This window comes from Cupressus sempervirens, chromosome 2 (assembly GCF_028749045.1).
Source record: "Cupressus sempervirens isolate cs-2001-9-10 chromosome 2, ASM2874904v1, whole genome shotgun sequence".
NCBI lineage: Eukaryota > Viridiplantae > Streptophyta > Pinopsida > Cupressales > Cupressaceae > Cupressus > Cupressus sempervirens.
This window is the reverse complement of record NC_143119.1, coordinates 524,324,576-524,350,084: the sequence shown is the minus strand read 5'-3', so window position 1 is coordinate 524,350,084 and position 25,509 is coordinate 524,324,576. Positions and strand designations below refer to the sequence as shown.

The 25,509-nt window shown below is 35.4% G+C and overlaps 1 protein-coding gene across 1 annotated transcript in view; it reads left to right on the top strand.

The window, feature by feature from the left end:
• Positions 1-25,509, top strand: part of LOC149573260 (phospholipid:diacylglycerol acyltransferase 1-like) — a 138,997-nt gene that overhangs the window by 53,739 nt on the left and 59,749 nt on the right. The window contains exons 2-3 of the mRNA XM_089814463.1: positions 11,191-11,413; positions 11,578-11,861. Of these exons, the coding sequence (XP_089670589.1) occupies positions 11,191-11,413; positions 11,578-11,861 (507 nt within the window). The remainder of the gene's footprint in view (positions 1-11,190; positions 11,414-11,577; positions 11,862-25,509) is intronic.

Sequence of the window (25,509 nt, the reverse complement as noted above, 5' to 3'; positions counted from 1 at the left end):
GTGCAGTTGTGATAACTATCCCAAATAGCTTGGGATATGTGGGGTCTATTCTCAATTTTTAGGCAAAACCCCTAGGTACAAAATGCCCCAGCCTTTTTGTTCCCAAGAAAAAATACTCAAGGTTTTTTGTACCCTCAAAATCATCTTCTTATTTCAATTAGAAGTTGGTTGAGCTCTCAGATTTTCATTTCAAGTCATTACAACTTCCTGTTTGTTTTAAGTCAATCTATATTTCCGAAAATTTACTTATATTTTTCTTATTTAGCATTCTATCCAGAACCATCATATTGTTTTCCCTCAAATCCAACTTCCCTCAATCCATTATTGCGAAGGATTATAGCACTCATTTAGCGCTTAAGTACTAGTTGAGCATCTTGGGTCATCTTCCTTTTGATTGTGCAATAGGAGTTGGATCAACTACCTTGCTTCCCTTTTTGTATTGTACAATTTGTTTAAGTGGTTGTTGATGCCTTTATCTTTGACCATTACACCTGCAATAATCTTGAGAATTACGAGTAATACTCTTTGGCCCTTTACCAACTCCCTCATGGTTATCTACTTGGAAGACATATCTAACAAAACATGGAACTAGCATTTGAAGCATGTTACGCAATTTCAAGATGCCTTGTGGTGGAACAAACTATAAATTGACATGGAGATATGATCTTTTGGTATGCGAAGCATCTAGTATTTGGGCTGCATCATTCTAGAGATGAAGTACACATGACTCCAAACAATATTTGATTAATTCAGATTGGTCAACACCATAGAAGCCTATAGATCTTCACTGCTTCTTGAGTGTGGCCAATTTAGATACATTATGTGGTCTTCTAAACAAGTGAGAAAAGTGAGCAAAGGGAAAATATGGATGAGGGCATAAGAACACACATTTGACGAGCCAATGTGTTGATTTTGCTTAGAATCATTTTTTGGCAGCCATAGTTTGATGTCATGTCAGATGCTTTAAGTTTTGGTATCCACTTGGTATTGTCCTCAGTCAAACATAGGCACTAGGTAGCCTATCACTTTGAGATGATAATGTTCACAAATAATTGACACAATTTCTTTTGGAGCTCTTAATTTCTGGCAAAATATGGAGTTCCATATAGTGATAAAATCATAAATCCCTAAAATGGGCCTCCTAAACTCCATGCCCAATAATTGATGAGATGATAGATCACATGACATGGGATACAACATTATATTATTTTCAATTCAAATCTGAAGGATTAAGAAAAGAAGCTTTGTGACAGGAACAATCAGAATTTTGTGAATGGAATTTCAACCTGCCGTAAAAATGGTATTGACAGAGGATGATACCAATTGAAAATTGAAAATCTAAAAAAGTCCCAATTCAGGAAATCAAATTTTCAAGCAGCTATCAGAATCTTAGCCTTTCACGAGGTGTTTTGGGTTGCTGAGTAAACTTGAATTCAAAAGATAGGTAGTTATTATATAATTAGTTGATTAGTTTTTCAAAAAAGGTTTTTAATAGGGTGGTGTCTTATCACCCTAAGGGGATGCGAAAAGTATTCAACCACATATATATGTGTGGTGTAAAATGTAAAGAGAGACTAGTGTTCAGATTTTCATCAATACCATCACAATCTAAATCATCTATCAGAAGAAACTTTTCAATATTAATACAAGTCAGTTCTCTTTATTTGCTCAAAGGGGCATATTCTTTCTTTCAAATCAATCAGTTCCTTGTGATATTTGTTTATTAGAATATAAATACTGACAGAGTCATCATGTGGGATATTGTGTTGATCACATTGCCTTTTGATCATCAAAATTAGTTTAGCTGTGCACTTTGATTTTGTGTTATTGGTCTTTTTCAAGTAAAAGTTAAATTCAATGGGACTAATAGTGATATAATATTGCAATTTGAAGACATAGAGGTTAGCCAGGTCACAGATCCATTCAAGGGTTAGATTTAAAAAGTGTCTGACAAGGTTATACATAGGGTTAAGGAGAAAGTGACCCTATTACCCGAGGGAACAAGGCACTGGTCTAAGTTAATAATTTAAGTTTTTGATCAGCATTTGCATTTCTAATTATCATCTACAATTTACATTAAACATTCAAATTATAAAGTATCTAAATTACAAGCATAAAGTACTCAGACATAAAGCAGTCAGATCAAGTAATTGTGATATACACAATTAAATCTTTCTCAAGAATTCACTTGCCATTTTGAGAGATCATTTTAGAATCATATAAAGTCAATCTGCTATAAAAAGCGTTAACTAGGAGACACTGTTATAGTATAGGCCTACCCACCTTGGTTATGTAGAGCCTAAAGAGCAGGGGAAGAGGATCATAATTGATGATTCCGGTCATGCCTACCCACCTTGGTTATGCAGAGACTCAATAGCAGGGGAAGAGGATCATAATCTTTCATTCTCCTCAGTTGGCAAAATCCCTTGGAAGATTTGAGCATCGAGTTTGGCATGCTCATAGAATTGTCCAAATTGTTGATTTGGGAACCGACAAAATCTGTGCCATTTTCCTTGGATGTTGACACTGAAAGCATCAAATTATTTGATTTTTAGTGCCTCAAGTTACAATACTTAACAAAAATTTAGGTGTTCATTTTGTCCTACTTGATTTAAGCTTCAAAATATCAGAGATTAAAATTAATAATAGTTTTGGAATTGGTGTATTGAGGTTGTTACAAATTAAAACCTGTTGTAGTTGTTTGAAACAAAGAGGAATTATGTATAAAATGGCAAAGCAAAATGATCACAAAGTTATGGTATAAGAAACTTAACTTGAAAATTTCAGTGCAGGAAAACCAGCTAGAGATTGGTAGAGCTTAGCTTCCTTTCCTTCCTTTGGCCAAAAGTTACACAGAGAGTTCATATGAGCATTTATAGCAATCTTCATAGTGCCAAAATCACTCTATTTTCTATACCATAAAATTCTGCTGTAATTACCAACCAAACTCTCCCATTTTTAATTTTACACTCTCATTTCCTTCACGGGCTTTGCCTCTTATCAATGTCATGTTGGAAGTGTCCTATCACGCCATAAAGAATGTCTGATTGTCAGTGAGAATGAAAAGTTATCTCATTTTTTAGTAGCTTCTTGTTTTGATATAGGCAAAACAGCCACAGGCACCAGTATAAAAGCATGGCATGTGTTAGGGCTACAATTTCATGCAAACAACTTTGATGATAATGTATTGCTGCATTGCTGTGTGCAAAAAGTCATATGTTTAAACATTGTTTGTGATGGAGCTCTGAAATATTTGTTTAAGTGATTTGTTTTTGGATCCCCATCATTCATATATGCACTGGTTAAGATAATTTGATCCTAGGAAATCTTAGTGATTTACAGGACATGGGAAGATTTCCCCTTCTTCCTTGAGTACCATGATGGTTGCCTTGGTGTCTTGCCATCAATCCCAATTTTCCAAGACCCCCATGGTCCTCTTCTTGTCTCTCTGATCTGTTTTTAACAATGGCTTCCTCCAAATTGAATATTAAAGACTAGGTTTTCAATAGAGGGTAGTTATCCTTCCTCTTCTTTATCTAACATAGATGTCTTATAGAGAAGCAATTTCTTAGAATTGACTATATGAATGAAGATAGTTTAATCTTGAAAGCACTATAAATCTAAATTGTCCAAATCCAAGATCTTCAAGCTTTCTAGCCTGCTATCGGAGTCTCTCTTTACTCAAGTTCAAGCACACCTGGTTTCCTATGTCGACTATGAATTCTTGATGGTACTGGTTGTGACTAGTCTTTCTCATAGGTTGAGACCTTGCCAAGTGTTCCTGCATGTTGAGTTGGATTTGTTTAATCACCTCAGAAGATTATTCTGCCTGTCAACTTGTATGTTGTTCTTTCACCATTTTTTGCTGTCTCAAAGCAACAACAGTTGTGTTAATGTGCAAATAACCCAAACATTCTTCAAAAGATGATATTAATGGATACATTAGCTGGCCTGTTATAAAATTATTGTTTGTATGTCAAAGACTAATCCCATGTCCTTGGATGCTTCCTATTATAGCCTTTCATTAGCTGAACCAATGTTTTTTTTATAATTTATGTTCTACCATCAGTTTAAAGGTGGAAGCCTGTGCTTATTTTCAACTGGTTATCCAACTTGCTTCACAGGGTTATCTAAACTCCCCCAAAGCTCCCAAGTCCTTGTCCAATACCATAGACTTAGACAATCAAAATGCACACAAACATTAGATATGAACAACTTGTGTCTATTTATTCTTTTTCTATATGGAATTATAGCATACATCTTGTTGAACTCATCTGAACAAGCAGGCATGTCCATGCGTTGACATAGACAAAATCTCCAACAAAATTCATAAAGATGCTCTGTAATGGTCTAGTGGGTATGTGTAGAGGCATGTCAATCCTTCTTTCTTAGCTTTAGAATTGCCTGTACATTGTGCAGTGTAGCTTTCAGAGTCTTACGAATTTTGAAACAGCTTCTTGTATTTTGTTTGAATTTATATACTTTTGTAAATCAGTCATTGATTCGCAAATTCTAAACACTCTAAAAATGGTCCAAATGTTTGGAAATATGTGCTTCTCTTATGAGAAGATTTTTTTTTTCTTTTGACAACATAGTTGGTCCAAATTGTAGAGTGGCCAATCTTTGAGGTAGAAATAAGCTTGTCCCCGACATATATATCCTTTTTCTTTGATTACTGATGTCTCCACAAAATCTAAATTTCAAGCATATGATTCCTCATCAGTGTTTTGATTGTGAAATTGTTGGAAAGGTCAAAACATACTTTGCAATTAGTGGCCTAGATAGCATATTCACCACTGGAATTATGCTTCCTATATTGTTCTTGACCACTGAATGAAGTTGTTGAAGAATCTCTATCAGCTTCTACTGTCATACAGGCTACGGTTCAGTTTGCATTTGCAAATAATGACGAGGTTTGCAATTATATGAATAATTGTTTCTTTGCCCAAGAAGTAATGCTTCTATTTCATAATGGCCATAAAAGTACATACAATTTTTAGTCAGAAATAAGCTATTACCTTATGGTCTTTGAGATCTCTTAACTTGATAATAATCTGGCGTATCTTTTTGCAATAAATTATAGAACTACACCCATTGCATTCTCATTTGCATCTGCTGAAATTATGAAGCAGAAGTAACTTTATATTAGATCTCTAATATTTTGTTGAATTGAAAGTGTGATAGTTAGTTTGTTATCCCAATAAACTATGAAGTCTGGCTCGTCTGCCTGGGACCCTGGTTTGGGTCTGGTCAGCCTGTGGGCTTGGACAGGGTTTGAACCTAGGCAGGCTGGTTTGTCTGGGTCGAACACAGGTCAAACCAAGGTCGAACTAGGGCAGAACTAGGCAGACCAAGTGCGCACCAGGTACATTTCCACTGAGAAACATTCTGTTATATAGTGCGGGAAACAATTATTACAGAATTTGAATAAGATCTTTAACATCACCAAACAAAATTTGTTAAAGTTCAGGTTTTTATTATATCAAATCAACTAGCCCTCAAGATTTCTTCAAGTGAAATTTTCATATCCAATTGCTGATAATGACCTTTGCCTGATTTATTGCAAGCTCTCTATAGTGATAACTCATATTTAAACATTAAACAATATCTTCAATAGGTGAAAGGAGTTGAAAGGTACTTTTTTTAATGTTTCTCAAGTAGGATGCTAATTACAAACAAACAAACAAGCTCTTTGTATAGTGAAAAAGTAACAAGCATTTGAGGACTTGGAAAGTGAGAATGTTATTGGGGCAGCTGATCCCTCTGGCATTGACACGATTTGTGAATCAACTAATGCCTTTGATGAAGAAGAAGAAGATGAATCTTTAGTTAATCCATTAGATGATTGAAACTTAGTATAAAGTTCCACTTGTTGAAAGTCAAACCAATGATACTTAAATTCGATATTATTATTTTAATATTTTGATGTTGATATGATGCTATGATAACAATTTTATGGTGTTTTTGTTGTTATAACTTATGACACTACACGACATTCTAATCTTAATTCATGCTTCTAGGCTACATACAGACACTCACATATATAATCTTTACATGTTTTTGTACTAACGAATCCAAACCCCATTTCAAAATTTTGTTGTATTGGCAAACCGGTTCTTTGTGTTAGAAAACATGGATCAGTTTCTGCAAATGCAATTACACTTCCATGGTTATTGGTATGTTCCAAATGCAGATCCAAATCTCTTATAAATATAAGAGTAGGAGACATGTCTCATGAAGAGACATGTCTCTATGATTAATCATTATCAGTTTGTATATATATATTAACAATATAAATTACAATATATATATATATATATATATATATATATATATATATATATATATATATATATATAATATCAACATTGTATCTTATGATTAAATCAATCCTACTGTAGCTATAATCTTAACACTCCCTCTTAGCTAGGGAGGATTTGTTATGGAACACATTATGCTCTCAAGCATATGAAGATATATCATCTAAATGTGATATTCCTGGAATGACATACTTAAGGATATCAACATAAATCCATCAACACACACATATATACTAACGTATATTGCATATGGAATTGGCTTCAATTCACTATGAGGCTAAATTTCTCAACACTCTCTTTAGCAAAAGAGAGAATTGAAGCAATTATAATACAAGATTTGAACACCACCTTAAGTGTGGTCTATGATAGATTTAGGTTATGGTGTCTGGCAAGATCCGATCGGAAGAGCCATAACAAATTAATTTTCATGGTAGCAAAATTCGGCTTGAAGAACCATGATGAGTTGGTTATCAAGGTGTTCGGCAAAATCTGGCCCAAAGAACCATGATAACACTTGCTCCTAGACATCCAACACATTTTGGTGCTACAAGTTAATGTAGCATATCTAGGAGATAGGTCAAACTATTGATAAGGTCATCACCTTACAATGGTACCTTCTAGTTGATATGTTCGTGATCATGACTTGCAACACTTTGGGATAACAACTTAATAAAGTCTGTCATGATAACAGGTCTATTATTTATAATATTGTCACCTTACAATGGTTACCTTCTGTTTATATATGTTAGTGAAAGATCGTCACCTTTCATTACATATCATATGTGAAATAGTAACCACCATGAACTCGGTGAGAGGGTGGTACAAAGGCTTTCACCTTAATTTTCTCGCACAGAGAAGAATGCATTACAAGGAGTTTCACTTAGAGCTTCTCCTCATAGAGAAGATATCATTCATAAATGATTGCACCTCAAGAATTCTCCCTCTGAACAATGATCCTGGGAAGTTAGGTCCAATAGTTACTCCATTAGAAGCTCTCTTCACCCAAGGATGCTTTTTGAACTCCCTCTAAATCTGATATTAATTTTCTGACTTTCTGGTGGTAAGTCAGTACTTCCTCATGATATACATAGGAGTAGGCCCATCAAAAACATACAGTCACACACGTATTTCTAGACTCCATCTAAGTATCAATCTTCTAAGATCATGCGTTGCCTTAGAGGAAGTGTCATACTCCCTCTTAATGTAGAAGGATCTCATAATCTCAATCATCAAGGATATTTGCTTCAAGAGCCTCACTTTATCCATCTTGATCATCACCATCTTTGGAGCCACTATCATAAGATTGAGTTTGCACAATATCTGGTAGCTTGTGTAAAGTATCAACCTTCTTTTCCTACAAGGACATCCTTAGACATAAATGAATAGATAAATGTAAAAGATACGAGTACTTATTTGCCCATGAGGGTCATGGAACATCTCCTTTCTAAAGATGGTTCAAGTGGGAATGAAACATTGGTTATTATAATGGAACATTGGTTATTATTCCCTCACAATGTAAATTCCCACTCTTATATCGTTGAACACTTTTGCATCACATCAAACTTGCACTTTTCATTCATTGAAGGTCCAAACGTTCATTAAGCTTAATAGTAGAAACACACATGTCCCATTTTCTTAAACTCATCCACAATACGCCAATATCAAGATGGTTCAAATGAATTCTTAAAAGCTTTATTAATGTCTCACAATAACTCAAATTTCCTTTGTTCATGCAAGGTATTTGTTTGATCTTTTGATTAAACCTATATTATGCATATCTTGTAATCTGTTTATTCTAAATCTATATCATTGGTGAATCCATCACATTCAATAACAATCCCTTTGAATCTCAATCTCCCTCTTCCTGGAATAACATTCTCGGAGGAAAAGATCAAGGCACATAACTCTTATAGTACATATTGAAATAAGTAAGAGAGACTAATCTAATAATCAAGAATAAGATCTTTCCAACAAAATGTAGATAAATGTAAGCTAACGTCATCCCTACATGTCTTACTTTGAGAATTATCTCATTATTTCAATGTAGATAGATATTTAAATTAATATATACATTGAACATATATGCACATATATGTTCCATCTTCTATAAATATCTGTTTAATCTATATTTTCAACATATTGTTTTCACATGTAATAATCTAGAGTGACCAATTTCACTTATATTCATTACAAATTATTTAGAAAATATATTCGGCTTCATGTATAATCACCATACATTTAATATCATATATATTAACATATTGATAGTGCAAAGAAATTAGAATATATAAATATGAAAGGAATACCTTTATTGATATATTTACCATCCCAAGAAACTTATACCAATATAATAACAATAATATATATAAGTTGGTATGAAATATTTGAAATGACCCTTACCTCAGCTTACCTTGGTGGCGGGCCCCCCTAATCTTTGGTGCAAATGTGTCTTCTTTCCAATTATTAATCATTGCTAATGACTATCAACTCCAATAGTCTTCACGCCTGTAGTTTGGGGAATATTATTGTTGCCTCTTTCAAGGACTGCCATTGTGCTTCCAAACTAATATTTGGTTGCGAGACTATTTGGAAAAGGAAGTCGATAACTGGTGAAAAGTAAATGTGCCCGCTACTGAGATCCACTGGTCAATGCTTATCCATTTCTCACTACTACAACTTTATTATTTTCTTGCCTACTTCATTGAAATTGAATTCAATATTTTTGCTTATAGAATATAGCCATTCATGCTGCTATAGTGCTAGGGTTTGTCTATGTGAATTACATGACGTGGACTTGATCCTTTATATCTCACAAATTTATGAATTCTTATCGATTTCTCATAACCAAAATAAACTTGGTCATGAGACTTGTTTCAGTAGACTATTCCTCCTTTGTGCGATGTTATTCAAAACTTAAAAAATTAACTCTCTCCAAAAGTTATAATTGCCAACTTAATCCATTGGAACTATTGTTCATGACATGTATTCTGCTTGACTGCTAACTACGTATGTAGTTCGCTACTCATTTCTCCATTATTTTTTCCTCTGGCTTAGTCATGATATGGTGTGATTGTTGCTCGTTCCATCTTTTTATATTCTTATTGATATACAATAGTGTATTTGTTTTGTTGATAACTTTTCTGGAGTCAAATTATCCATATGATCAATGGTTTTGCATACTCAATCTTTGGATAGGCAATAATCATCTCAGCTATCTTGCGGAAACAATAATGTTTTTATTTTTTGTAATATATTATCTAGCAATGAGCTCCTTCAAACAATGCCATTCAAATACCTTAAACTTCCCAACGATAATTTAATCTTTTAAATCCTGAATACGTTTCCTTCAAAAACATTAGACTCCAGATTTATTATGCTTATTCCATATATTAAGGGTTGTTTCTTTGATTCAGTAGCCACGGTGGTAATTGTCATGCATCCTTTTGACCACATTTATTGCGTAATCCCCTTTTATATCATTTATTTTCCTCTGTTTCGATTCTGATTATCACGACAAATATTCAGTTCGATTGTATGTCTTCGAATGAAACTACATCTAGTATTTTTGTTCACTGGGATTTACCTCTCGCGTTTTCACAGAGACCAGCTTGCTTCTGCTCTATAATTTTAGTTGTTTGAATGAATAGGTATTACAAAAGCAAATAGGACAGATAGCAATAATTTATCAGATACATAGATTATTGTATGTTAGTTTCCGAAGGGTTCATTTTTATGATTTATCTGAATGCCTTTCACCAGCTTGTTCTACGATTCTGCCATCTTATTTGCTTGAAAAATTTCAAAAAAAAAACTTCATGTGATCTATCTCCCTAGATTTGTGATCATAGCATTTCGTGGAGACAACAGATCCTTGAAACAGAAGTTACTGAGACTTGTCTATGTCTTCTCATGGTTGTCCATGCCCTGATCTTGAGCTTCCACAACGACATGGGTAAAGAGGGGAGTAGTGAAGATTGTAGACAGTGGCTTCACGATTGCTAAGTTCATTTTCTTTAAATTACTAAACCTTTTAACACATCAGTCATGTGGAGTCCAGTCATGATATCATAAAAAATGTGGAAATTGCCCCATAAACCTATTCCCAATCCACACGCGGTTTATTATTTTAAGAGATGTGATTACAGTTATGTCCATGTTCATGATTGTTTTTCTACATTTGCAGTCTGGCTCTGAAACCATGTTAGAAAACATGAATCGGTTTCTACAAATGTAATTACACTGCCATGGTTATTGTTATGTTCCAAATGCAGATCTCAATCTCTTATAAATATTACAGTAGGAGACACGTCTCTATAATTAATCATTATTAGGTTATATATATATATATATAATGTAATATATTTATAATACTATATATAAGATATATTATATCAACATTGTATCTTATGATTAAATCAATCCGACTGTAGCTATAATCTTAACACTTCGACCCCAAACCCAAACCGGCAATTTAACCAATAAAGTCTTATCACCTGCCACATGGCATCCAAAGGTGCCACTATTTAGGAGGATGATTGAATTAATTTCTTCAAATGTTGACCTGCCTCAACAAACCTCCTCATTTCTATAGCTCAGTGTATATAGACTATAGAGAGAACCAAGTATTCATGTACTGTCAAAAACATCTAATTAATTGATTGAGTGATTCTCTTTTTATAAGCTATTCACTCATACACAGAGGGAGACTTCTTGCATTCCCCTTTCTTGGTTAACTTGAAAAATGAGTCTCTCATTAATCATGCCACTGTGTAGGATCTTGTATCCTTGTGTCAAAGTTGTTAGTATGCATCTGAAATTGTATGAGACTATACTTCTTTTGTTTTCCATTAATTAACATTTTTTTTTTCAGGCCTCTATGTTGGGTGGAACATATGTCATTGGACAATGAAACGGGATTGGATCCTGCTGGAATTAGGGTGAGGGCTGTCTCAGGGCTTGTAGCAGCAGATTATTTTGCCCCAGGGTATTTTGTATGGGCAGTGCTGATTGCTAACTTGGCTCAAATTGGGTATGAGGAGAAAACTATGCATATGGCTGCATATGACTGGAGGCTTTCTTTCCAAAATACTGAGGTATACTAATCATTAATTGTCTCAGTACTTTATTCGGTAGGCAGTTTATTCTACCAATATTTTGTCAGTAAAGGTCATACAAAAAATGCTTATCTGTTTTAGCATAATATCTTTAATAAATTTTTCTAGTCTTTGCAATACTATAAAAAAATTTCATTGAACAGGTCCGTGACCAAACGTTGAGCAGGATGAAAAGTAATATAGAGGTTATGGTCAAAACAAATGATGGCAGAAAAGTGGTTATCATACCACATTCAATGGGCGTCCTTTACTTCTTGCACTTTATGAAGTGGGTGGAGGCCCCTGCTCCCATGGGTGGTGGAGGTGGCCCAGACTGGTGTGCCAGACACATAAAAGCAGTAATGAATATTGGAGCACCATTTCTTGGGGTCCCAAAAGCTGTCACGGGACTTTTTTCCGCTGAAGCAAAAGATGTCGCTGTTGCTAGGTAAGCTTCAATAGTGCAAAACGTTAATTTTCTCAATGCTTCTATGTACATGGTTGTTAAGTACTAGCTATATCACTTTTGGCTGAAGAATTTGATGATGTTAGTGATCCATAATTTTTAGGATTTTGTCAACTATTAGAGAGATAAGATCTGCATTCACCCAAATTTGCTCAACTTTTCTGCCCTTGTATAATTAGAAAGTAGAAGCCCCAAGACAAAGCAATAGGATTAACTTAATCTGTTTGCTAACCAAGTATTTTTTGGTTCAAATACATATATTTGTTACACATATCATATTCAATAGCTGTGCTGCAAAACTATTTGAATGACATTCCAACTATACCATTAAAAAAATTAAAAGAGATGATAAAATGAGATATTCGAGACTATAATATTCAAATACGTTCCTTATCCCCTTTACTGTCATTTTATTAAAACCACTAAATCATCTCAAGATTCTTTAATCAAGAACACTGGAAAAGACACCAGATGAAAGGAAGCTTGTGCAGAAGAAGACACCAGATGAAGTGAATTATTTTGGGTTCAACAGGTCTGTGCCATATGTTAAACAGATGTGTACTCCAGCTTTGATGGTCCAGGTTGAGGTTCCAATTGACATTGATATGCTCAAGGATGTCCAGATTGTGAGTGAGAAAGGAGCACAGGGTTTTGGCTTTGACCATGTGCAAGGGAGTAGAGTCAGCCTGGCTGAGAACAAAGGAAGAATTGGCAGAGGTATAACAGACAAAGAAGACATCTCTCAGAGAGGTGCAGGTTCTTCACTAGGTTTGGGGGATATCAAACTTGGCAGCCAGCTCACCCCAACAAATCAGAAAGCCATTACTAATGATGCCATGGAAGGAATGGATACCTTTAGAGGCCCATTTTTTCACAGAGCATCCTGAAGAAGGGCAAGCGGTTTGGAGGAGCAAGAGAGGTTCCACCAAATGGATCTATCACCTAAGATACTATTGTTTTAGTCAATCGTCCATTACCAGCCACCAGGTGTTTAAGTGCCTTCCAAGCCTTCCATATAGACTTGAACAAATCTGATCCTTCAACACTAACCTCATATGGCATGATCAAGAGATCATTTAAGGGTAACCCAGTTCATGATCTCGTTTAAGAGGGAAAGACTCTCCGGATGTTATTTTTGATCAACACTTTCCAAGGTTCTTCACCTTGGATAGCTTTGGCCACCCATCTGGTAGCAAGGGCGATTCCTTGCAGCCTTAAATCCTTCAAACCCAAACCCCGTAACTCTTATACTCTTTGTGCACCAGTCCCTGTTAACATGTTTTATTTTTAACTCCTTTTCCATCAGACCATAAGTAGTCTCTAATAGTTTTCTAGATGTAGTTAATATGGCCATAATTGAAAAGGAAAGCGGAGGAACAGTAAATGAAATAAGATGAAAGAATCTTTTGACACACTTGTACTCTGCCTGATAGAGATAGATACCTGTTGTTCCATTTACCCAACTTCCTTTCAATCTTAGATCTCACCCATTCCCACATTTCTTTTAGGTTAGGATTAACAACAAAAGGAATGTGAAGGTACCTACTACCCGGTCAGGGCCTCCCCAAGCAATGGAGAACTTACTGCACCAATTTGGGGGTGTCACATTCCATTCCAGAAGAATGGATTTGGATAAGGAAATTTTACTGCCTGATGCATTACAGAAAATGTCAAGTTTTTTCATGAGGTTTGCCATATTATTCTCATCCAACCAGAATAGAATAGCAGTATCGTCAGCAAATTGAATGTTAGATAGTTCCTCATTGTTAGGAAAATAGGTTTCACAGACCTTAGGAGACTGGGTATCATCTCTATGTAAATAATGTATTGAATCAACTGCAATAATAAGAAGGGCCGGAGCTAGGGGACACCCTTCAGTTCTAATTATTCTGATCTTATCCATTCACATCAACCAAGGCCAAGGCTCCATTTGTCAGGGTAGAGACCATATGACAAAAAGAGAGGGGAGGGGGGGCAAGGGGTGGGAGCCCAAGCCCATCAACCATCGTTTCAATAAACTTACACTCTATCTTATTTTAATCTTTTCCATACTCAATGAGAAGCATACCCACTTGCTGTCTAGAAGCCCTTGCCCACTCTTAAGGCTTCCCAACAAGTAAGGATGTTCTTTAAAATATACCTTCCTTTGATAAATCTAGTCTAAGAGGGGTGTTGGTTCCTCAAATTGTTAGTTAAAAACCTATGAGCCTTGCCTGCTCAATGCTGGGTAATTCAACACAAGTTGGCCAGTGGCTAGGATTGATACTTGATGATCAGATCCTCTTCTCTTCAGGCTTTGCCAACGTAGGCGGGTATACCTATATCTTAACCCTTCAAACTGATTCAATACTAACTTTTGTAGATTTCATGGTTGATACTCTTGAGATTGCAAATAATGCTCAAGGAGAAAACAAAATTTTTGAAAATTAAATTGAAATGCTTTAATGTGTATCTTAAGATTTGAAAATTCAGAGCACTTGAGTATAATAGAGAACTCCACCAACTTCAATTAATAACAGTCCTTAATGAATTAATCCAGACTAGTTCCTTATTCTGAATGGGCAAAATAGAGTCAAATTAGTACCAACTTCAAGATTGTCAAAACCCTTCAGAGACAACGTGCGCATACCATCAATCTCCAGATAGAGAACTTTAACACAAAACCCTAGTTCAATTGTTTTTTTAACTTCAACACTAGAAGACTAATTGAACAAAAAGAACAATGCTTGTGATTTATGATTATCAGGAGATTGTATCAAATTTCAATTTATCAATAGTAATATGAATCCGAGAGGACAATCTGCTAGATACCAACGAGGATTACTTTGCACAATTTTTGGAACAAAAAACAGAGTATCTTTATCAATTTCAGAAAAGGTGTACAATTGAGCCTTGACTGGTTGCAATATCTACCCAAAACTTACACAGATCATACGCTTTTGTGCTATGCCCTATTCTTTGATTCTATATATATCTTTTTGCTAATAATCTATCTATTTATATATCTATCCTAGGGTCTTGGTATGTAACAATTAGCTTTAGACCCTTCAAAGTAACTAACTACAACTAATTGCAACCAGACACAATATATTTGCAATAAACAAGAAAGGAAAGATCTTCTTAATCATCAAGGTAGAAGGCCATTGAACATGTCCAACATGTCATTCAGGTAGGCACAATCACCCGGTTGCTCTCCTCACTCTGTTAGCATCTATGCGATCTCAGCCTTGTCCTCTTCCAACTCAAGCTCATGGTAGTCACTCACATACTGGCATAGCTTTTCCTCAGGTCCCATGTAGCCATGTAGATGTTGTTGATGATGTCAAATTGATCTTCTTGCTCTAGAGAAAGACCCGGCATCAAAATTGGTTTGGGTTCCTGCCTTGCTAGGTGCTCCTGCATTGGTAAACCCATCTCTACACTTGCAACTCTGAAAGAAACTCTGCAATTGGAGAACTTGTTGCATAATGTACTTTGAAATCTTGGTTGCAAACCAACTTGCCACAATGCCTTAATAAAATAGTGGTATTTAATGAGCCATTGATTCGAAATCTTGTTGACAACATTCCACACATGTTTGGCTTGCATATGTACACCATTAGTGTCTTTTCCAATTAAAACTCGCAAAATTTGCTATGTACTTTCCAAGATATCCTGACAACAGTCATGTTGCCTTTTCACATGCTTATTAGGCTACCCTCTCCAAAACTGCAGTGAACATTAATGCCTTTGAAACCTTCTTGCCATTTCAAGTCACATCCCAGACACTACCTCTGATTTGGCGAAGAATTGTCATTTCATAGAGTACTTTAATCATGCTCCCCGAAACCTTGAAAACTACCATATCATAGAGACCTGACAACATCCCATGCGAAGTTCGGAAGAATTACTATTTCACAAGCCATGTGATGTATCTCTTCCAAAATTTTGACTTTGCAACACCTACATGAAATTCCTTCTGAAATAGCAAAAAATGGAGGAGGTTTATGGGTCTCCACTTTTTCACCAATGTTTTGTCTCCATCCTTAGGGATGAGTTTGATAAGACCAACATTGATACTTGATCCAAGGGATCCAAGCTTTAGGACATCCTTATATACCTTTAGTAGTTCATCACCATGCCAAGAAATGTTTCCTTTGTAGAGCTCCACTGGCAACCCATTTGGTCTTGGGGCTTTGTCACAATTCATGCTCAACATGGCTTTCTTAAATTCCTCCACAGTAATAGGTTTGTCACGAGCAAAATCATCCTTAGCAGCTACTTTTTTCTGAATGATACCTCTAATCTTATCTCTGGTATTTTCCATGGAGCGGTCTTTCTCCTTAGAAGTGAAAAGCTTCTTATAAAATTCAGCAAAAGTTTTATGGATGTCATCTTGGGATTTGGTCATTATTCCTTCTTCATAGAGACAATCTATTTTTCTTTTGCCTCCTTATCTTTTAGGATTTGAAAGAAGAATTTGGAGCCCTTATCTCCAAGATTGAGCCAATTGGCTCTGGCCTTGACCTTGACTCCTTGAATCTTGTATTTCTACAGCTTATGTAAGTCATCTCCGATTTGAGATAGGGAGTCAACATCATGAATATTAGAGGGATATCTCTAAATATTTTCTTCAGCAACACAAATAGAATTAACTAGGTCTACCTCCCTTCTCCTGCAAGCTTTTTAGCTTTCTTCCTACCTGATGGAGCCATAATTTTTGGCAAAAAACAAAGGCCACCATTTACAAACCCCCTTTAACCTTTTTACCTTACAATTGATGTTATATATTTTGCATGATTATATTCAAGCAAGATCTAATGAACTTTACAAATGATAATGCAAGATATGTATTTTCCTATATTTGTGAGTCATAGTTTCATAAGAGAGAGGGAGAGAGAGAGAGATCTTACCCACTACTTATGTTCAAACAATACTAAAAGCAGTGATCATAAGGATGTGAATTAAAGGATTAGTTTTGGTTGCTGACATAATTTACATCATTAATACAGATTATATGCAACACGTGGAGATAAGTGCATATTTGGCAATGGCAAGGGATTTACGAATGCAAATATTGCTATCAAAAGTACTATTGTTATAAGGAAAACTAGAAAGTCTCGATGTCATCATTGCTGGAGAAAATAGATTGCCATATTCATCCTATATACCCATAACTAACAGATAAGACAATTATGAAGAAATCGGGCAATAACCAAGAATGAGAAAGACTAAATCACATAGTGGTTGAGAAAGACTTTAACCAAAAAACATCCAGTGGAGAGCACTAGTGGAACGACTCAAGTAGCAAAAGTCCTATCTTTTATTTGTGAAATAGATTGAGTTTTGGTTTGAAATTGGTGGTTGGTGATTAACAAGTATCGAAACTACTTGAAGCTAACAGATGACTCCAAGGACCATTTTTCAATAGGCTAAGAATATACTGGAGTAAAACAGAGGTCACTTGTGGATTTCCAATTCACGATGAAGAATCCATGTGCCATCAAGAGTTGAGTCAAAAGCCATCATGCATACGAAGACGACAATAAAACCATGATTGTAGCAACAAGGATGTACTACAAGGTGTCCATGATTGCATCTGTTATTTGAAAGTAACTCGGGCATCACCATCGGATTGAACCACAGTGGAATGAAATACCTATAGTCTTGATAGTCTCTTCTAAGATATCAAGATAATATTCAGGTGCTAGCACTAAAGATGAAATATCCCTATACGGGAATCATTGAAGAAAGCAGTGTGAAATTATCATAACACAATGGCTCAACAAATAAAAAATTTACGCTTCAAAAACAAATACATAGGCCGTCAGATGTGTTGTGGAGTTTTAATATCATGTTTGCTGCAGGCGGAAAAGGCTTATTATTGGTTGTGTAGGTTACCGTAAAAAATCCTTCAGAAGAACTATGTGAGTCGCCTATATATTGATGATAAATACTACCAGAAGAATTCATGAAAAGATACGATACATGGAGATAATGATAAAGTCGAAGTTAAGTTGGAGCACAAGCATCACATGGTTATTGACGTGAGACTATGATCTTAAAATTAATTAATTAAATTTGTTTATAAGTTATATTACTGAAGGGATGTGATTATTATAAGAAAGAGTATTATTATTGAAGTGACATAACCTTCTCATTTTGAAAAGTTACATTCTTTTATATTATTAAATATGAAAGTAGATGAATCATTTGAGAAAAAACAAGGCACATTTGGAAAAAATATATTCGACATTCATATATTTATTTGTTTGGAGGAATAAGGAGAAAAATATGACTTTGTAATATATTCTAATATTATATTTCAATGATTTATAGAAGCCTGTTGTTTTTTGATTATTTAAATGGCATGGAGAATTATATTGCAGTTGATTGGTCCTTTATAATCATTTAAAAAAATTCTATAAACAATTTATGTCAGATAAGTGGATGAGGTCATCTATAGCATTTTAAACTTGATCATCGTAGATATTGTGAAATATTTAATTGTTTCTGAATTTGTGTCTAGTCTGTCTCCTTGACCTTAGTAGTTAAAATGCAATCTGGACTAGTTTAGAATTGCGTGTATATATATTTGATCCATCTTGTCTTGATTATCAAATTGTTTACAATTTATGTGCATAGAACATTACAAAGTTGTACATTATAATCTTCATTGTAGTTGACTTTGTTGCTCGAATAAGCTAAAGCACTTATCTTTTTATCATTGAAGTATTGGATTTATATTTGAAGTCAGAAAATCTATAACTTCCTTCTCACAAATCTCAAATCCATTGTTAAAAACCTTATATAAAAAATTCATTTCAAACTATCACATTACTCCATATTAATTGAGTTCAAAGACCTTGCCAGCCGGAGAACTCCAAAGCTTAAATTTGCTATAGAAAAGCCTTGAACCAAGCAGTCAACAGTTGAGGTGAAGGTCTACCTGCCTAGGTCTAGCAGAGCATAAAGTGTAGTGGAATCAAGGTGATTCTTGTTCGTTGGCTAGAACTGATTGTGGAATCCTGTTGGAGAATTAGCAAGCTCTTGGAATTCCAATTTGTGGTTGTGGGAACCAACACTAAAACTATTTGGAGCATACTTCTCCAAGAAGAGACTTTTTGGGCCCACCTCTGGATGACACTTGAATGGGAGACTATATTGGAATTGAACCAGTTGATTATGTTAACAATTGCTAGGCTATCTTCATCTTTCAACAGTGAAAGGTTAAGAGAGAAACTCTCCATATTCAAAGAGGAGTGACTAGGTTTATCAATTAGGAGAATGGTGGTAATTACAGGATGGTGATCATAGAGGGAAAAGGTTATGACTTTGGCATAGTTCCCATTGGGATCTCTCACACAATTGAAGAAGTTTTTTATTCAGGTAAAATCTATCTAATCGACAATAGATCCTCCTATCCTGACCCAGAAAATTAGATAAGGTAATCAAGATGCTTTCAAATTCTTCTTTCAGCTCAACAAGTGGATTAAAAAGTTTGAGCTTATAGATCATCTTATTCCAAAATAAATGTTCATTACCTTTCCATTCAAATTTCATACCCAAAACTCGTCCTGTGGTGTCTCAATCATATTTAAAACACCAGCTAGAATCCACGAGATATCCTTTAGGTTGGACAACCATATCCACAGTTCTGTTTTGTCTGTTGAATCATTAGGAGCACAAACTTAGAAAATGCCAAATTCAACTCCATCATATTTCAGAGAGATCCAAATTGCTCTGTTACATGGTGAAGTTCCCCACTCTTGGATAAATTTATTCCATTTTGGTCCTGTGAGAAAGGAGGTGCCTTTGTTCCCTTTGGGATGCAATGTAGGGAAGGATCTGTCATCTTTCCATATACACTTAAGTGCAATGTCTAATGTGAATCCAACAACTTTTACTTCTTTTAACATGAGAATATCCACATCTTTATACATTTTGAGAAACCTCTTGACAATGTATTTTATATCAGGAGACTCTAATCTTCTAACATTCCAGGTAGCCCATTTCAGATTCATGAGGACATTTACAATCATTTAGTATCCATGGGGGCTTGGAAACTTTTGAACAATTGGGGAACTTTCTCCTGGCAATTGTGAAAGATTTAATATTCCCACTCAATAGCTTGGGTCTACCTCTATTTCTCTAGAGGTGTCACCACCCTCCTCCATGCTAAGGTCTTCTGCATCAATTACATTACTAATGTTGTTGTTCTTACTTCTTTTATTATGTTTAATAGCATTGAAGATGAAAGGGTTCTGCTCAAAGTTGTCTGAGACATTCAATGTTGCCACCATCACCCTTAGGGTTAGTTTCAAGGACATCATCCAACCTCCTTCTCTGAGCAAGGCTATCTTCTTAGCCCTTGGTGAACTTGTTTTTGGCTTTGTAGTGCCACTCATTAGGTGGGGGTGGCAAGGTTGGAGGGGCTGGGATAACAATCATTGTGAAGCTAGTGTCATTAAGCTTGCCATCAGGAGCCCTTTCTCTAATATACCACCCTCATCAAAGAAATTGTTAATAACCCCTCTTTGTGTGATAGGGTTGGGGAGAATTGCTAGGACAACAATAGGTTCATCAAGGTTTGCCTGGGAATTTTGGGCTGGAGCAAAAGATTGGGTGTTGTTCTCAAATCTGCATCTCTAGATAGAGGAAATACATTGCCAATTGCAATTAAGCTATGAAGGATCCTTTGTTGATAAGATCAGATTTCTTCATGATCCTATCAAGAGCAATTTGTTGGGCATTTAAGATAGTGTCTAGGTTTCTAAGGACTGAATTCCAAACCAAAATCAAGGGATCTCGCTTGGGAAGATCTTTGAGTTTGTCTTGAATAGGTACATCAAGGGGCTGGGAAGCATTAGTGCCAATGAATTGGGTTTTTAAGCATCCTGAGATGCTTTAATTTCTTCAAAGTCGTCCAATTGCAGTTGAAAGAATGGGGAGGTGTTGGGGTTATCAACTTTTTTTTTTTTTTTGGGGGGGTGCGAGAGGGGGCTTCCTTCTCATCTATTAGTTTTTGACCTTAAGGTGCAGCCATAGAGGTTTTTTTTATTTTAATTTGGGCATCACAAGAGGTTTTTTTTTAAGGATAGGGCAATTCTATCTCTTGTGACTCCCTTTTGCAAAGATAGCATGCATAGATACCACACATAAACGTTAGAGGGAAACAAATGGGATGTTATTTAAGGGCGAACCAAATGTTTTATGGGATATCTATTCTAGGGATAATAGATACTAACACCCTTGCATCTGTGTTGGGAATGAGAGTATTAGAACTATCAATACGAAAGACTTTTCCGATGGGTTCTAACACTTGCAGGAGGAGGTTCCAAAGAAAACAATGAGCCATCTAGGAGTGGATAAGGCCAAAACTTCATTTTTAACCACATTCATGGGCTATGGAATGATACAAAACTCACGTTGGCCAACCCTCCAAAATTGTTTATCAACCATAATGTTTTGAGATTTAGGGTTAGAGAAGAAGATTAGAAACAACCTTTTTGCAACATTTGATAGTAGGTAAAATGCAACCCATGTTTTTGTTCCCATACATTGTGAACCCAATCATTTAGAATGTTATAGGAAGGAAGACTTGAAACATGGAAACATCCACACCAGCAAAAAATGTTGCACTATCTCTAAGCCTACATATTTCCTTCTCTATGGCTACAAACATCTTCTCATTAGGTCTGATAACAAAATCAGAGGATGTCAACATCTTACCTCTATCTCCCACGACATGACGTTCTGTGAGGCCTTCTACTTTAGACCTAATAAACTTGGTATCTCCAGGGACTCTATTCCACCCCTTGACTACTTGTTTGAAGGACTTTTTGAAGCCATCTTTGCCAGTTGTTCCGGATGTAGGTTTCATTGAACTAGGGTTATAGAGTTTGTTTGCATTCTCTCAAAGACTTGAGACAATGCCGAGGATTGAAATGAAGAGCTCACTTTACCATGGATGGTCAGTGATTGCCAGTTGCAACTTGTAGACACCGTATCCCTCCTATCAGAGATTAAATTCCTCGATTTAATGCAAGAACTTATAGACTACCATTATTCCCCAATCTCGTGACTTCGTGTCGATATCATTATGTCATTGATAGTGGTATAATGAATCATGATTTATTTATATATTGATATTGTTGTTATCAATTATTGACATATATGTCTCTTTATATTATATTATTATATTTTGAAAGATTCACACACACGTGTATATATATATATAATTTTAATTCACAGTTCCCTAAAGTATAGCCCTTGGACTGTTGTTCTTGAAATGTGTCCCTTGTCCCAAACTCCAAAACATGGAACATAGATTCATTCCGTTTATTTAGACAATGTGTCTTACATTCCTAAGATTGAGATTAGCAAGTATTTGACAAGGTGATTATTCACTCCGATTCAACCAAAAGATGCTTTTTCTAATGTTATAATGGTTTTTATATCTTTTAGTATTTTTCTATTTCTTGTACTTTTTTGAGTGCCTCACATTGTGGTAGGGAAATTTCTAGCCGATAATGCTTGCTATTTAACTCTTTGATGTATCTGCTCATAGGGTATGCCAATTTCAATAAGTATTGGACAAAGGTGATTGGAGATGGCAAGAAAGTGAAAAATTATATCTATAATTAGAATTTGGTTGTCTTTTAACAATATTCAGCTTTAAAGAATGTAAACTACCAAAATTTGTGGAATTGTTTTTTTTTTCTCAAAGATTGAAATATATGTCTATTAATCAAAGTTTAACTGAATTGATATTTTATAAGCATTTGGTTACAAAAACTTGAATAATATATTTGAAACTATAATCACCTAAAAACCTCCTAGAAAGACTGGGGGGAAGATGGTATGAGGGTTGTTAAATATGATTATATTTTCAATCGATTGATAAAATTCAATGGACGTCCACATACTAAGACTTATCATTTTTTCCCTCGCTGTATATCTACCTCTTCAGGATTTTATAAGGATTTTTCTTGTCACAAAAAAATCTTGTTAAACTTTATAGAAAAGTTAGAAACTTACAAGTCTATTATTGTTTCTCATTAGTTCTTATCGCTTTTGCCAACAGCACATCCGTAGCATTTCAGGAAAGACTGGTGTTATTTTAATGTTGTATTCGGGAATCCTGTGGAAGTAGTTTATAGATTTTCCTAAGACCCGTCTACCTGACATATGGAGATAGAAAGGAAATTCTTCCAAGGTCTCCAAATGTTTGTAGACCTTCTTGTATGGGTCTCTGAGATAGGAATGCATGTTTGATATGGGAGATGAACACCAGGCATTAGGTTATGGGTTTCTTTCTACGTATCTTTATTTTTAATGATTACAAGTTCATTCTTTTGTTTGAAAAAATTTAAGATTATCCTATTTCAAAATAATGTTGCCACTTTTGTCATCATAAGAAGACCTTACTTGAACTTTGGCCTTTTTTCCCTTATTTTTTCTCCTAATTGTTACAATCTTAGAGCAAAATTAACCTGTGATTCTTGAAGACGACTACAACAACTTGGACTTTGGAGTTATCGGTTGCTTCAAGCACTCATTGTATTTTCGTACCATCAAGATGTTTACCTGTTATACTATTGCAGATATTATTGCTTTCATTCATCCAATACAAACCTTCTACCTTTTCTTTGAATTGCTTCTTGGTCATTCTCAAAGTTCATTGGTGGGAAGTCATCCTTAGTTTCCTTGGTGCCGTTGGCACCTGCATTTGTGCTAATAGGTCATCTGCTAAAATAAATTTGACTATTATCAAAGTGCATGTCTACGAGGAGAAGGGTCCTTCTGTTTTGCCAAAATGGCTTCTCAGCATGCTTTGCACTGAACTTATCTTTAAGCTACAGGCATCAAAACAACGACTTCTGATCTGCACATTGGTTGTGTCCTCAGGAACCATTGACATGGATATTTTCCTAGCTGACTTGTAGTTTATGGAATTTTCCTGAGAATTTCAGTTGTTGCAGCCAGGTGTACAGTGGGTCCTCTCTCTCACGACTTTCTCTGATTTTAGTGCTTTTGATCCATGGAGAAGTCTGCTTGCTGCCGATCTCCTTATCTTTATGTCATTCTACCAACTTTGTTAAAATGAGATTGAAACTATTTTTCATTTAAGTTTTCTTATTAAGCACCAAGGTGCCCTTCAATGCTCGTTGTCGGGTAACAGTTTGTCTTCCTTAATTCTTTTGGTTTATACGTTGACTCTTAAAATGCCCAATAGCTAGTGGAAAACAAAGAAGTTAACAACATAATGGGTCAGTGTAGTAATCTATCAAAGATCCCTGAATTGAAAGGTACAGCTCCATTTTAGATGCAAGATTTGCAATGAATTTGTTTTTAAAGTTTTCGAGGGTATGCTCTTAACTAGAGAGTAGAAGAGGCCAACAACTAGATCGTTCAATACTACAAACAACCTAGGCAATTTTCAAAGGTGGAGATTAACATCTATCATGCAATCTATGCTAACTTGAATGCAAAGATGGAAACATGCAAGACTAGCTACAACAACAAGAGAGGAGAAGGAATGACTAAATGGGCAATTCCCAGATCATTGAGTTAACTGATATTTGACAATACCCGGATTGTCACCTTTTCAGCTACTTCATCAACCAAAACCTGGACTCATACAATGAACTGACTACACATACAAAATACAGTGCATAACACAAGGAAAAGAATGATGCTTATGCTGAAGAAAGTAAAGCTTACTATCCATTGAAATGAAGGAAATAAAACCAAGTTTACTTGCAATCATTCGATTTTCAGTTACAACACATTCATTCCAAATATCATACAGTAACTAAATGAACAACAAAATTAACATGTAAATTCAAAGTCACACATAGTAGTCCCAACTACAAGGGTTTGCCCATAAATAACTTTGTCGATCTTATTAACTTCTCAAAAAGTTACATATATAGGCCTCTTAAAAAATGGCTAGTTACATTTGATGATTGCAGTGCAGAGCACCTCTGAACGGAATAAACTAAAAATAGGACATGACTGAGTCGTTGTCCGCTACAGAGTCTAAGCTTTTTGGGGAAATGCCATAAATGGCTACATAGAGAGAGAGAGAGAGAGAGAGAGAGAGAGAGATGTCCAGAAGAATGTCAGACCATCATGCCTTCTTTGGAGTTACAACCTTAGCTCTATAAGCTTTCATTGCATCAGTTACTTTATCTAGCTCCTTAACACCTGGGATTATGATATTGTTAGCTCGAATCATCCAGTTGTCATGCACCTCTATCAACTCGTCCACTTTGGCAACCTTTGATTGGAACTTCTCCGATTCTCGCCTTAAGATTGAATCAGCTGATGAAAGTTCCTGAATCTTCGACATCTAGAAGTTGAGCGGATCAACGGCCTCATTGAAAAATGCTAGGAACTTGGTCTTCATCCTCTAAACGTCTACTAATCGGCCATTGCCAGATACATATGACTTTGTGTACAACACTTTCAAGTATTCAAAGAGCTTTTCTATGACCTGCACCAAGTCATGCACATCCTTAAGCTAATTTGCAAATCTTGCAGAGCTTTCCACTATAAAATCCAAAGATTTTTTCCAGTGAAACAATGGCTCTTTACTTGATTTAAGGATCCCATGGGAGATGACAACATTGGTCCCGAAAAGGGT